Raw genomic sequence first — 12,408 nt, 5'->3', positions numbered from 1 at the left:
ACCAGAGCTCCACGATCTTGAGTGGTGGGTGACTCATAATTATATCTGAGGCAGAAGTGCAGGAAAGGAAGAAGGTAGAACACTGATAAAACTGTGAGGGAAGGGGGCGCCTGGGTGGCTCAGTCGTTAAGCATCTGCCTTCGGCTCGGTGTGATCCGAGTCCTGGGATCGAGCCCCACATCGGGCTCCTCCACTGGGAGCCTGCTTCTTCCTCTCCCACTCCCCCTGCCTGTGTTCCCTCTCTCGCTGGCTGTCTCTCTCTATCAAATAAATAAAATCTTAAAAAAAAAAAAGTGTGAGGGAAAATTCAGCTATGATCACTACAACTGCCAAGAACCCTTTCTTCCCTTTTTTTTAATGTTACATCATTAGTTTTTGATGTAGTATTCCATGATCGATTATTTGCGTAGAACACCCAATGCTCGTTACAACACGTGCCCTCCTTAATGCCCACCATTTCTTCCTTTCAGCTCCCTCTTTTTGGCCCTCTGCACCCCCCAGTTGGGCAGCATAGCGTGAGAGCAGAGGGCGCGCCTCACGTCCTCGGGTGCTTCAGCCGTGAGCCTCGCGCACAAGTGAAGAACGTAAGCCAGTCAATCAAGTTCAGCAGGGCTTGAACCAGCTTACACAAAAGCACTTTAATTGACAGTATACAATTTTCCAAAATATAGTTTTGTAAGAAAATGGCAATAATTAAGTATAGTCTTTACAAACAAGTTTCTCAGTAAATTCCAGTGTACTTCAGACCCCTGTCCACGAAGAACACATGCTGCCCCAGTCTCCTGGGCAAACTCTTTAACATTCGCTAATAACAAGAGACACGATATCAAATAGTCACCCCCTCCCTTTCCACTCAGTGTTGGGGTTTTCACCAAACCTGAGCCCATCAGCTTGTGACAGTGATGAAAGATAAGTCATTACTTTACTCTTGCCCCCTCTGCCTTCCTGGAGTTTGTTCCCTTCGATCATTAGTCCTGCCAGAAGAGACATATATAAAAGCTCATTCAAAATTGTTTCTTGACAGAAAAGTATCATTCGTTTAAGTCTTAGACCTGAATAACTCAGAGAAAGTGTAGACCAGTATGGTTCCTATTGTGGTCCTCAGGCCCTCCCTAGCCTTGCTGCAGGACGAGATTTGAGAAGGGGGTTCTGTCCTTTGCGTCCTCCTGGTGCCTGTCCTTAATTAGCAGTCCTCGGTTCATTCTGAGGCCCAGAGCCCCAGTGTTTTAATCCTGTTTCTGTCACTAACCATGTGATTTTGGCCAAGCCACTTTTACCTTTCTGGGCTTCAGTTTCTTTTTCTGTAAGAACAAAACAGAACAAAGATTGGACTAGGTCTCTAAAAGCCTCTCCCTAGGACTAGAATGTCCCTTTCCAACCCGTGTACACTGACCCCAAGCCTTCCTATAGTAGAAGGCTAAGACTTTAGCTGGGGAGGGGGTCGAGGACCACATTTAAAAATAAAAATGCCTGATCTGTAAGACAAATACTTTGTTGTCAGCTTGTCTTATATTTCACTTTTCACTGGAGAAAAATTTTTTTTAAAAGTGTCATTTCTAGTGAAATAGACATTTACATTCCTGTTCAGAGAAGAAGAAAAGCCACCTCAACTAACAAATGTTTTTACAGTGTATATTCACGGAAAGCAGTGCGGGCTGGATTAACATGTGGCTGTTGTATTTACATTATTAAAAAGTACGTATATATGTATCAGCTTGGCCTTGTTTTTCAAAGTTTCTCCAGTATATTGTCAAAAAAGGTTAAAGCTCAAGAAGTGGTTTAAATAAACTTTCTGCTAGCTTTCCTTATCAAGAGGGGAAAAGAGAACCTGGCGTCTAGACTAGATCACACCCGTATTTTGTCCTCGGATGCAAAGCGTATTCTGTACCTCCGTCACAGGCACTGCTGCTTCCCTCCCCATTCACGGAACAGCATGCATCCCCACTGGGTTTCCATCCGGTCATCGGATTCGTGATTTCTGGCCTTCTATGCAGCTTAGAGAAACCAGTTTGCCACCGATCGAAAGTGTATCATCTCTTTGGCACAACTTGTATGAAGTCATGCTGAATTCCTGGTGTTCCTCTTCTTTCTTCTCAGCCCCAGAATCTGGCTTACCAGACAGCATTTAGAACCCAATGCAGACGTGGGATGAAGAGGACCTTTGCAGATGCAGGACTGTATGGCCCTTGACACAGCTGTCTAGTGGCAAGAGCAAGCCAAGGCAAGGTATTGGATTCTGAAGTTGCCCTCAAAGGCTAGAGTTACCCAGTCTGCATGCACCAAAAGGAGCACCTGAACCAGCCCAAAGCTTCCCAAGGTTCTCCTTGGACAGAGCCCCCACAGTCATTCCTCTTGACCAAGTATAATTTTCATCTAATCCTTGCCAGTCATCATCTCTCTGCCCCAGAGGCCATGGGGCTATAGCCTTTGTCAGTTGGTGGAGGCATACGTGCTCTCTCTGTCTAAAGGCCTGGCTGGTAAAATACGACCCAGAATTAGCAAAGGAGTAGTAATCTAGTCTGGCCTCTTCCACAGAAACCACAGCAGAAAACCACAGGGTGGAAAGAATGAAATGTTGGGCAGGAAGGAAGCAAACAGATTTCTCCCTGGTATAACAAGATTTCCTCTATTTTTTCCTCCCAAACTGGCATTGTTCTCTACCCTACCGACCTCCCAGTACTAGAGAATCAGGGCAAATACTTTTGGATCCTTGTTGGTCTAGCATCTCTCTAGCTCTTGGGAAACTCACTAGAGGCCCTACTTAAACCGAGGATATCAAAGGCCAGAGGCCATGAAGAGGAATCAAGGCAGCCAGGGAAGGACATAGCTCTTCCCCCAACTAAGCTCCTTTAAAAAATAAGCTGTCCTAAAGCAGGCTGCCTATTGCATCAGGACACACAGCCTGGGCCTCAGGTTCTGAGGTTCTGACCTCTTGCCCTGAAATTACAGTTTTCCCTTTGCTAAGCAGTTCTGCCCATCCTCCTAGTTGGTGTCAGGAAATTTACACCCAGGAGCAAGAGAGACCGTGGGCAAAGTTCCACAAAATCTGGGATTTGGTCTTCCCAGAAAATCAGATTCAACCTCACTCTGTTCAGTCCTCAGGTGCCTTGTGCTTGGGAACTAACTGCTAAGCTCCCTCAAAACCCCTTCCCGGTACTGTTTCCCTGAGATGCCACCAGAAAATGCAGAAGTAGGCAGCCCTGCTAGGAATACAGAGAAGGGGACACGGCAAGGAAGGCCCAGCTGTGTGCCAGAACAGCGAGAGGTCATTGGGAACTCCCCAGGGTCCCCCCAGGCTGCTCCTGAGCACCTTAAAATGCATCGCACTTTCTAGGCCTTTCTTGCCCTATGGCACAGGAGAACCAGGATCGGTGAGATTAGTTGACTGAAAAGTCTCCCAACAGTTGGAGCTTTGGCTTGTGGCAGTAGAGGACTGGACTAAAAAACAAACAAATATAACAAAACTCTCAGCAACTTGAAAAGTCCCTGAGTTTCCTCTGGAACAGAGAGTAAAGCCTATTCTTCCTAACTGTATAGATCGATTGTCTGGTAAGACACCTCTCTGTGGACTGGGCCCCAGGAAAGTCTGCCCTACAGCTATTGCTCTTTCTTGCTGGATCTCAGGGGGATCCCCGAACTTGGGTCCTCACCCCACCAACTGAGCAGTGAACAACAAAACAGGAACACTTCGCCTTCATAGCTGCTGCAGATTTCAGTCCCCGGTGGGAGTGGGAGGCCAGAGGAGTTCCTGCGGAGCCTCTTTAAGGAGGGCCCTGGGTGATGGGCCAGGACCCAACCTGGGGGTGAAGAGCCTCCCCTTTTCTCTTCACCTGCAGATGGATCCCTGAAGCAGATCTTGTTCACACTGGAGTCTTGTGTGGGTTAAGTCTCAAGATCCCTAAGCAAAGGCGAGGAAGCCAGAATCCAGAACAAGGGGTTTGAGGCCATGAATGAACAGTGTGAGTCCCAGGGGCCCTGGGACACAGTGGGGCTTCAAACTGAGTGGAGGGCGGGGCAAGCACAAAGGGGTCGGGAACACTGGCAGGCGAGGCTGGGGACCTGTACTTGGAAGGAATCAGATCCCACGGAGACAGGATCTGGCCCTGCTGTCCCTTCCGTCCCATCCATTGCCCCATCCGTGGACTGTGAGCTTCGCCCCACCGGGGGCAGCTCTGAGGGGAGGCGCGAGCCATCGTAGCAGTGGGGCGTGGTGGGAATGCGCACCGCACTGAATGAGGGGATCTCTGTTTCCGTCCTGCCTCTGTCGCCGAGGGGCTGTGTGAGCTGGACCTTCCCCCGTTAGGCCTCCGTCACCTCGGATGTGAGAGGAAGGGGTTCTACCAGATGACCGCGTGAGTGCTTTCTCTCTCGTCTTCCAGCAGCACTGAGCTCAGGCACTAGTGGGTTATTTTACAAGAGGAATCTAGACAGAATGTGATTTGTTCAGTTTGAAAAGGGAAAATTAAGGCCCCGTGGGGATTGGGAGGAGGGAACCTCCAAGTCTGCTCCCCTCCCCCGCCTTTCCCTCAGCTGGGAAGGATTTTCCTCCCCTGTCCAAATGGCACTTGAGGTGGTTCAGTCTGGAGCGCTGTGGTCCTGTCAGAGGCTGCCCGCGGACCTGATTAGAGGTGTGTGTCTTCCTCCTCGTCCAGGTCATCCTTGGCCAGGTTGTCCAGAGGGACGATCCAGCTGTCCCCCAGCTCCCCATTAAGGTTGACCACCTTTTTCTCTTGCATCTCTGATGAGGTCTCCATCACTTCCAGTGTGGGATTGTCATGGTAACCGTTCTCCACTGTCTGCAGCTCCTCCGTTAGCCGTTGCTAGGATAGGGAAGACGACCCAAGAAAGGGTAATTTTTGAGGGCTCATGGCCTTAATATTACACAGGTACCCCTACAGTGCAGGAACCCCAGTTTGGGTAGGGTATGCAATAAACGCTCTTGGAGGGCAGTGTGGCTACTGGCCTGCCTCAGGGCTACTTTGGGACGAGGACTTGCCCGGCACCCTAGAATTCCCAGCTCATTTGACCTTTACCCTGTTGGCAAATCCATGAAGTCAGCGGAAATGGACTTTTGTTTTCCAGAAGTCTCCAGTCTCTTTCCTCCATTCCTCCCCCCCACCCAAACTTACTGTCCAGGCACCTGCCTCATCCCACTGTACTGAATCAGGAAGGACCAGGTGACCGAAGACCTCCCTAAGCCTAAGCAAGGTGGGTACAGCAGGACCTGTGCCACCTCTACCGCAGAGAGGAGCCACCTGGAGATGGTGCTTTCTCTGGTCTCCTCCTCAGCTACAGCCTGGGCCACACAGTTGAGTCACCCGGGAAGCTTTTAGCAAATATTCAGATCCAGAAATTCTGTTTCAGCTGGTGTGTGAGGAGGCAGGCATGGGAATTTTCTAACTGTCCCCACAGTGTACAGCAGGGGCTGAGAACTACACGTCTGGGTGGAACTGGCGTGACGAGAATTTGAATAAGGCGTGTGAAAGAACTTCTGGTTAGCCAGGTAGGCCTACACCCATTTCTTTCAGGGAATCCTCAAGCAGCTCTGCAAGGTGGGTATTATCCCCACTTGCAGATGAGAAGCTCAGAGATTACAGGCCATGCTCCAGGTCACACAGATAATCGGAGGCAGAGCTAGGGCTTGTCCCCGGTCTTTCTGTCTCCAAAGCCCACGACCTTCCCTTCCCCCACATGCCTCTTCAATTTGCCATGTAACTTCGCAGTTCCTTCTTATAAGGGATGGTCTCCACCTGTCAGAGAGGATCCATGGCCCACTCACTTTCCTCTAACAGGGAAGTAATGGGGTGAAGTCATCCGGTGAGGGGAATGAAGTCCTCACCTGGTCCTTCCTCTGGGAGAGGCGCTGGTGGCAGCAGCCGTAGAGGGCAGCAACGAGGAGCAGGAAGGATGCCATGCAGACAATGGTGATGATGAGGGGCATGCTGAACCGGTCCTCGGTCTCTTCGGGTGGCCCTTGGTCCCCAAGCTTCATGTTACTGACTCCCACCTGCCAGGAAGGAGGACATGATGTGGCAGAAAACAGAACGTGGGTCACTCCCACCCAGTTATGAGCTCTTATGCTTGGCGTTTGGGCGGGGGCGCTATCGTGTCACCCTGCTGTCCCCTCTCTAACCCCTGTCTTCCGGCTGCTGGCAAGTGAGAAGGTCTTCTACCACGAGAGATGCCGCGGAGTGGAAGAGCTGCAGACCTCCGAGGAAGGGGCTTCTGCCCCAGCACATGCGAGGAGTCCACTTACCTCTTTCAGCTCGTCCCATTTGTCTTTCAGCGACTCATACACGTCCCTGGGGAGGAGGTTTGCTGTGGGGAGGAGAGACGTTGCTAGTGGTCCAGCTCAGAGTGATGTGTAGGGGATGGAGACTGGGCCCCAAGAGGAGGACATGCTGTACCTCAGTCTCTCTTGGGTGGCCCTGGAAGGGGGTGTGGCTTGACCCTTCTTAGGAATCCCTGACCCGACTTGATGGCTCCTGAGTGGTCAACCCCTGCCCCATTCCCACCCCACTTAGACCTCAGCAGCCCCTACCCTCAACTCACTCTGGACAGCGATTTCTTTGATTGCCACTGCCTGGGAGTCTTGAATAGGTACCAGCTGTATATGGCACTTATCTTGAACTGGATTGAAGGTGGCTTTTGCTGCTCGGCACAGAAGTGTGACCAGTTTGTCATCCGAACTGCTGTTCCCCGCCTATTGTGGGGAGACCACAAGTGATTCCTCAGGGATCAGGACAGCAGCCTAGGCTTTTGGGGCTGCCCTTCAGAGCCAAGGTCAGGAGAACGCTGTTGCCTGGTGTGAACCTATTTCCCTCTTCCCTCAGCTGGGGCCATTCCCAGGCCTGGCAGGAGTCACGAGTTCTGTGCTGTGCTGGGCCAGTCCCTGCCTTCTCTGACTCCTGCAAATCTCTTTCCCCGGTCCCTTCACCCTGTTTATCTCATCTATTGTTGAACAGTACCTTTTCACCTGAGTGCCCCCTTCTCTCTTGGAGCTCTTCAGGGGTCATGACCTGATGCCCTTATCATCTCCCTGGAAGGGCCTGAGGAGGCACTGCCCAGCAGCCTGCCACTTGCCAGGTGTTGATGCCCAGTTCGAAGACCTCAGGAGGGGAAGTCCCAGCTCTCGGCCCAACGTGATCTTTCTCAAAGTGAAGCATGCATGCCCTTCCCTACACTAAGACCCTGGCCATAAAGCCAGGGAAGGCCATCACTGAACAAGGGAACATGGGAGTATCTTGAAGATGCACGTGGGGACATCTTGGAGGGGAATCTTTTATACCTCTTAGCAGACAGAGCATGACTGGCGTGGCTTTAGGGCTGAGGGTGAGGAAGCAAAGTGTGGACAGCTTTTACCTGGTCCTGCCATGTCATCTAGAGGCACCCCAAGCTGTGTTTCTCTGACCTGATTTTGGAATAAGGTACTGAGGTGAAGAAAAGGACTCTTGGCATGGCTCACCGCAGGACCCCAAGCCATCCTGGGGTTTCTATCTGGGATTTCCTAAGCTTACCAATTCCTCTGCCTCACACCAGGCAGGTCCAGGGATTCCAACCTTCCTTTTATGGCACACGGAAAAAATGCTCCTCCCAACCAGTCACACAACCTGGCAAGTTTTAGCCAAAAAAAGAGCCTGAGAATGGCTGGGCATGCATCGGTGTGACTCCTGCCTTGTCCAATAAGCCCAGCCCCGGGGCAACACTTCTCCCTTTAAAACTCCAGTCTAAATGTATGCTTTTGGGAAATACCAGCAAATGGGCACTCAGAAGAAAAGAACTGTAAAAGAATACAGGCGGCATTAAAATGCTGTTAACCCAAGTTCTCCATCCTCTAGAAACCCTGTCGTTCGGTTCTACTTCCTGGGCCGGGGGCGGGGGAGGGGGGGGCCGCGGTTTGCAAAAGTAGTCACCGACCAGGAGAGGGCAGCCGTGAGCCACCCATCACCTGCACTCTCGAAACCCTTAATCCTCAAAGACTGGAAGTCCTTAATCCTCAAAGACTGGCAGTCCCGAAGAAGTAGCAGCAGCAACCCCCTCCCCCAACACAGCACTCCCTCTCATGTAAATGTCCTCATACACAAGCAGATACACCCACCCCAGCACGCCCACACACCACCCCCCTGAGTCTTGGCAATGGCTCCCGATGCTCAGGAGCTCTGACTGTTCAGCCTAGAGGGAGATTATCTCCATGCTGTTCTTCCACTGAGACCATCAGATGAATACATGGACCAGCAAACAGAAAACCACAGACTATTAGAACAGGGCAAGTTAGTTAGGCTGACTGAGCCTCTTGTTTTCAACCGGGGCCTCTGAAGCCCAAAGAGATCAACTTAACTGAATCACAGCCTGAACTAGGATTGAGGTCTCTGGACTCTGAGAACATGTGAATAATTAGAGTGCAAGCCCAGGAGACCCGGGAACTTCTGGCTCTGCAGGAGCTGGTGGGACTTGACTTAGGGGTTTGAACTTCACTTTGTCTATCAGCTGGAAGGGGCCACTTCCACAGGTAAAGCAAGGGCAGGAAAATGAACACATTTCTCAGTCCGTTCTCAGAAGGAACACTCCATTCCCATCTACCTCCCCTAACCCTGCTGCTAAACCACAGTTTGGGGGTGTAGATCAGGGCGGAGCCTAGATCGGCATGGTACTCACACAAAGGCTGGTTTTCGTCAAGTTCAGGACAAGCATCGTGTCAGTTAGCCTTTCGGGAGATTCGCACTTTATCTAGAAGAAGAAGCCACTGGGATTCAGGTGCAGGCTGAGCCTGGCGGGTCCCATCACTGACCCCTCCCTTCCTCCCCCCTGGGTGGGCGACACAAAGGAAGGAGCTTCTGGCAAGCTGGGGGTGTGACTGGACAGGGTTTCAGAGCCAGGTGTGTTACTGGCTGTCCAGCTGTCTAAGCCAGAATCTGGCAAAGCCAGGGAGAGGGGGTGAATGGGTGATGGTTCCTAACAGCCCTTGCCAGGGCCTCTGGGCTGGAGGGACAAGTAGAAACCCTTCTTAGAGCCCCTTCCATCTGAGCCTGGGCTCTCTTATCTGTCCCACCCCTGCTGGAAGTACCCTGTCATCTCTGTGAGCCGAGGAAGGAGGGGGGACGTTGGAGACTCGAGGGGTAGTCGAAGTCAACTGAGTGCTGGGGCTTCTGGGTCCCTGGACAGGAGACGTGGCCACAGGTCCCAACGAAGGGACTGCAGGCTGTGGAGCCTCTGGCAAAGAGGTCGCAGGAACAGAGGGAATCCCAGTGGTGGAGGAAGAGGTCCCAGAGGTGGAGGAAGTGGTCACAGTGATGGAGGAAGAGGTCCCAGTGACAGCCGGCATCATGCTGGATTTCTGCGGATTTCCATGTAAGGTGACCGGTGATGCTGTAATTGGGAAAGCAAAGGCTCTGAGAAAAAATGAGTGGTACCTTTAAGAGTGGAGGGCAGTCTCTCTTGTTCTTAGTTCCTGGGGGTTCTTGGCCTTATCCCCCACCTAGACCACAAGCTACAGTAAGCAGGCTATGAGGAAGAAGAGGCAAACAGATGAAGTCATTTCCTGCACCATATTCCAGGGTGGGTCAGACTGAACAAGCCAGTGGAGACCCAATAAAAGAAGTGACAGTGACGTCAGCAGCAACAGCTAATACTCAACGGACACTCACTCCATCTGGGGGACTGTCCTCAGTGCCTCCAGGGTTACTTTCTTAGTCCTCACCACACCCCGATGAGCAAGGTGCCATAAATAACCCTAGTTTGTAAATGAGGAAACTGGGCTCAGAGGGGCCTGATGATCTGCCCAAGGTCACATGTGAAGAAGCGGCACTTCAGGGACTTGAATCCAGGTGTATCCAGCTCGGAGCCCTTGCCTTTCCTGCAGGTTGAGACGGCCTGCGCAAGCAGGTACCCTTAATGTCAGCACGCATTCTGACCACTTGGGGAGTTCTCGGCCACGCAGACTCTCAGGTCCGCCCCGAGAAACTCTCATTCAATAATCTGCCATGGGTCATGATCGTGAGGCCCACGATCCATCCGTGGGTTTTCAAATTTATTTACTGGGTTGAGATCAGCACTTTCAAAAAGAAACCAAGGAAATGGGATGGAGGAGAAGATACTAGGGCCTATCACATACAGGAAGAATCAGCCCTGGTTAGTGAAACTTTTGTTACCAGTTAACACGTGGTGTTATGCGTGTGTTCTATGTTTGTATTCCTGGGTCACGGTGTCAAACTAAATAAAATGTATCTCCTCCTGGCGACTGCCAGTTTGAGAAGCACTGTTCCGGAGCACTAATGTGCCGCCACTGCAACCATGCAAGTCTTACCCATGAATACACTGTTGGCTTGTTTATGTGTTCAACTGGGCAAGCCAGAGCCCCGGCCCCTCAGCAGAATAACACAGCACTGTTGGCCTCTGCTCAGCACTGAAGGGCGAGCCTGGGCCTGAATGAAGGTGGTGTATTCACAGAACTCAACCCTCAGCATGAATTCCATCTTCCAGCTGGCAACTGCATAGAATATAAGCATTCAGAAGTTTCTTCTTGCTTGGGGGGAAAAAAACCATGCCTTGGGGTGCCTGGCTGGCTCAGAGGAGCACATGACTCTTCATCTCGGGGTGAGGGGTTCAAGCCCCATGTTGGGTGTGGAGCCCACTTAATTCAACAAACAAACAAAAGCATTACTTACTTGGTGTGGTAGGTGCCCCGTGTAATGGGGAGGTGGGACCCGTCTTCGTGCCTAAACTACTTGAAGCCACTGTAGAGATTTTGTCTGTTCCCTCGGAAGGGCTCCCTGGAGGCTTCGAAGTAGCAGGGCTCGCCGTTGGTTGGTGAGGGCTTGTTGGGGTGCTGACAGCAGGAGAAGCATTAGTAAGGCTGGAGGTTCTAACCAGATCTGGAGGCAGAGAGGACGTCTGCTCCCCACCCTTCGTGGTCGTGTGGCTGGTGGTACCACCAGGGCTGCCCCCGGCTCCAGTTGACTGGGGGGCTGTGGTTCCAGGCTTTATGGATTTAGTGGTTGGTGGAAGTGTCGTGCTGCTTAAACCTTGAGTAACCTTTGGGTCACCAGTAGTTGTCCTGCTGTTGCCTGAGTCCTTCTCATCTTTGTCAGCGGGCACTACAGCTGTGCTGGCCTGGGTCGGCCCTGAACTTCCGGATGCCACTGGGGCTCTTCCACCAGCGGTGGTTGACGTCACCCTTTTGTCAGTGGTTGTTGGGACTGCGGTTGGTGTAGTCTTGACTGTAGTCATCTGCCCTTTACCACTGGCTGGTGGCACTGTGGGGGACTGGTTTGCATTTGCAGGTTTTATGGTGCCGTCGGCTGAGCTAACATTGGGCGGGACCTCTGTTTACAAAGACAACACAGAAGCGAGTTAAGGTATTAGCTGGAAGTGTTTCTCCACACGTTCTACAATTGTTCCCCAGGATCTAGAGGCCTTGCTCCCATCACTGCCATCTGCCTGGGCTGAAGGCCTGTCTTCGATGTGCCCAGATTTTCTCAAGTTCAAGAAACCTCTCGGGACAACAAGCAAAGCAGAGGACGTCAAGGGAAATTCTGCAGAAGAGAAAGACCAGGCCAGCTAATCCCACTGCGCGTGGAAGCCTGCAGCGAATGCCCTGCCCCCTCCCCCATCCAGCTCCAGGCACACGCCCTTCACGTTTTCCATATGCCACCACAGAACCAGGCCATCAAGATCCCCTCTGCCTCCTTCTCCCCAGCTCCCAGGCACGTGACCCTGCAGAAGACTCAGCAGACTCATGCCCACCGAATTGCCCTGTTGTAGGCATGGCAAGAGAGACATGCCTCTGTTCTCATGGAAGTATAATCTAGAAGGAGAAACTGACAATAGTGACATGACACAAACTGCTATTCAAGAACAATTGTGAGACATGCCAAGGAAAAGAAGTACAGAGTGCTTTGACTCTGTTCAGCATGGGAGCTTAACCTTAGCAGATCAGGGAAGGAAGGCCTTATTAATTGTATTCATTTGTTTAACAAGTGACTTATTAAGGGAACAGTTAAGTGTGCGCCCTAGGATACAATGGCGAGTAAGACATACGTGATCTGTACCCTCCAGGAGCTTATGTTCTGGTGGGCAAGAGAGGAATTAAACAAGTGGAACAGAACAATTAAACATCAAATTCTGGAGATTGTATGGGAGGAATGAATAAGAAAACGATACACAGAATGGGGGATGGGGGCTATTTAGACAGGGAGGTGAGGAGAGGCCTCTCAGAGATGCCCTTTCAGCTAAGACTTGAAGGATAACAAGAACTGTGTGGCGAGCAGGAGGAAATGAGTGCCAGGCAGAAGAACAGAACCTGCAAAGGCCCCAGACCAGGGAATAGAGCTAAGAGAAGACAGGTGAATGGAGTTTAGTGAGTGAGGGCGGGCAGGGAGCAGGGCTCAGAAAATCAGGGCCTTACAGGTA

At 51.5% G+C, this 12,408-nt stretch overlaps 1 protein-coding gene across 1 annotated transcript in view; it reads right to left on the bottom strand.

Moving 5' to 3' along the window:
* Positions 1 to 597: 597 nt before the first annotated feature.
* The window catches only part of PODXL (podocalyxin like), a 48,876-nt gene continuing 37,065 nt past the window's right edge, over positions 598 to 12,408 (bottom strand). Inside the window, exons 2-8 of the mRNA XM_045793691.2 lie at positions 10,665 to 11,321; positions 9,065 to 9,366; positions 8,656 to 8,727; positions 6,553 to 6,703; positions 6,257 to 6,318; positions 5,840 to 6,007; positions 598 to 4,820 (exon numbers count right to left, since the gene is read on the bottom strand). Of these exons, the coding sequence (XP_045649647.2) occupies positions 4,623 to 4,820; positions 5,840 to 6,007; positions 6,257 to 6,318; positions 6,553 to 6,703; positions 8,656 to 8,727; positions 9,065 to 9,366; positions 10,665 to 11,321 (1,610 nt within the window). The 3' untranslated portion in view covers positions 598 to 4,622. The remainder of the gene's footprint in view (positions 4,821 to 5,839; positions 6,008 to 6,256; positions 6,319 to 6,552; positions 6,704 to 8,655; positions 8,728 to 9,064; positions 9,367 to 10,664; positions 11,322 to 12,408) is intronic.

This window comes from Ursus americanus, chromosome 3 (assembly GCF_024610735.1).
Source record: "Ursus americanus isolate L20-20 chromosome 3, mUrsAme1.1.p, whole genome shotgun sequence".
Classification (NCBI taxonomy): Eukaryota; Metazoa; Chordata; class Mammalia; order Carnivora; family Ursidae; genus Ursus; species Ursus americanus.
The sequence above is the reverse complement of the archived record's forward strand: the minus strand, read 5'-3'. Positions and strand labels throughout refer to the sequence as shown.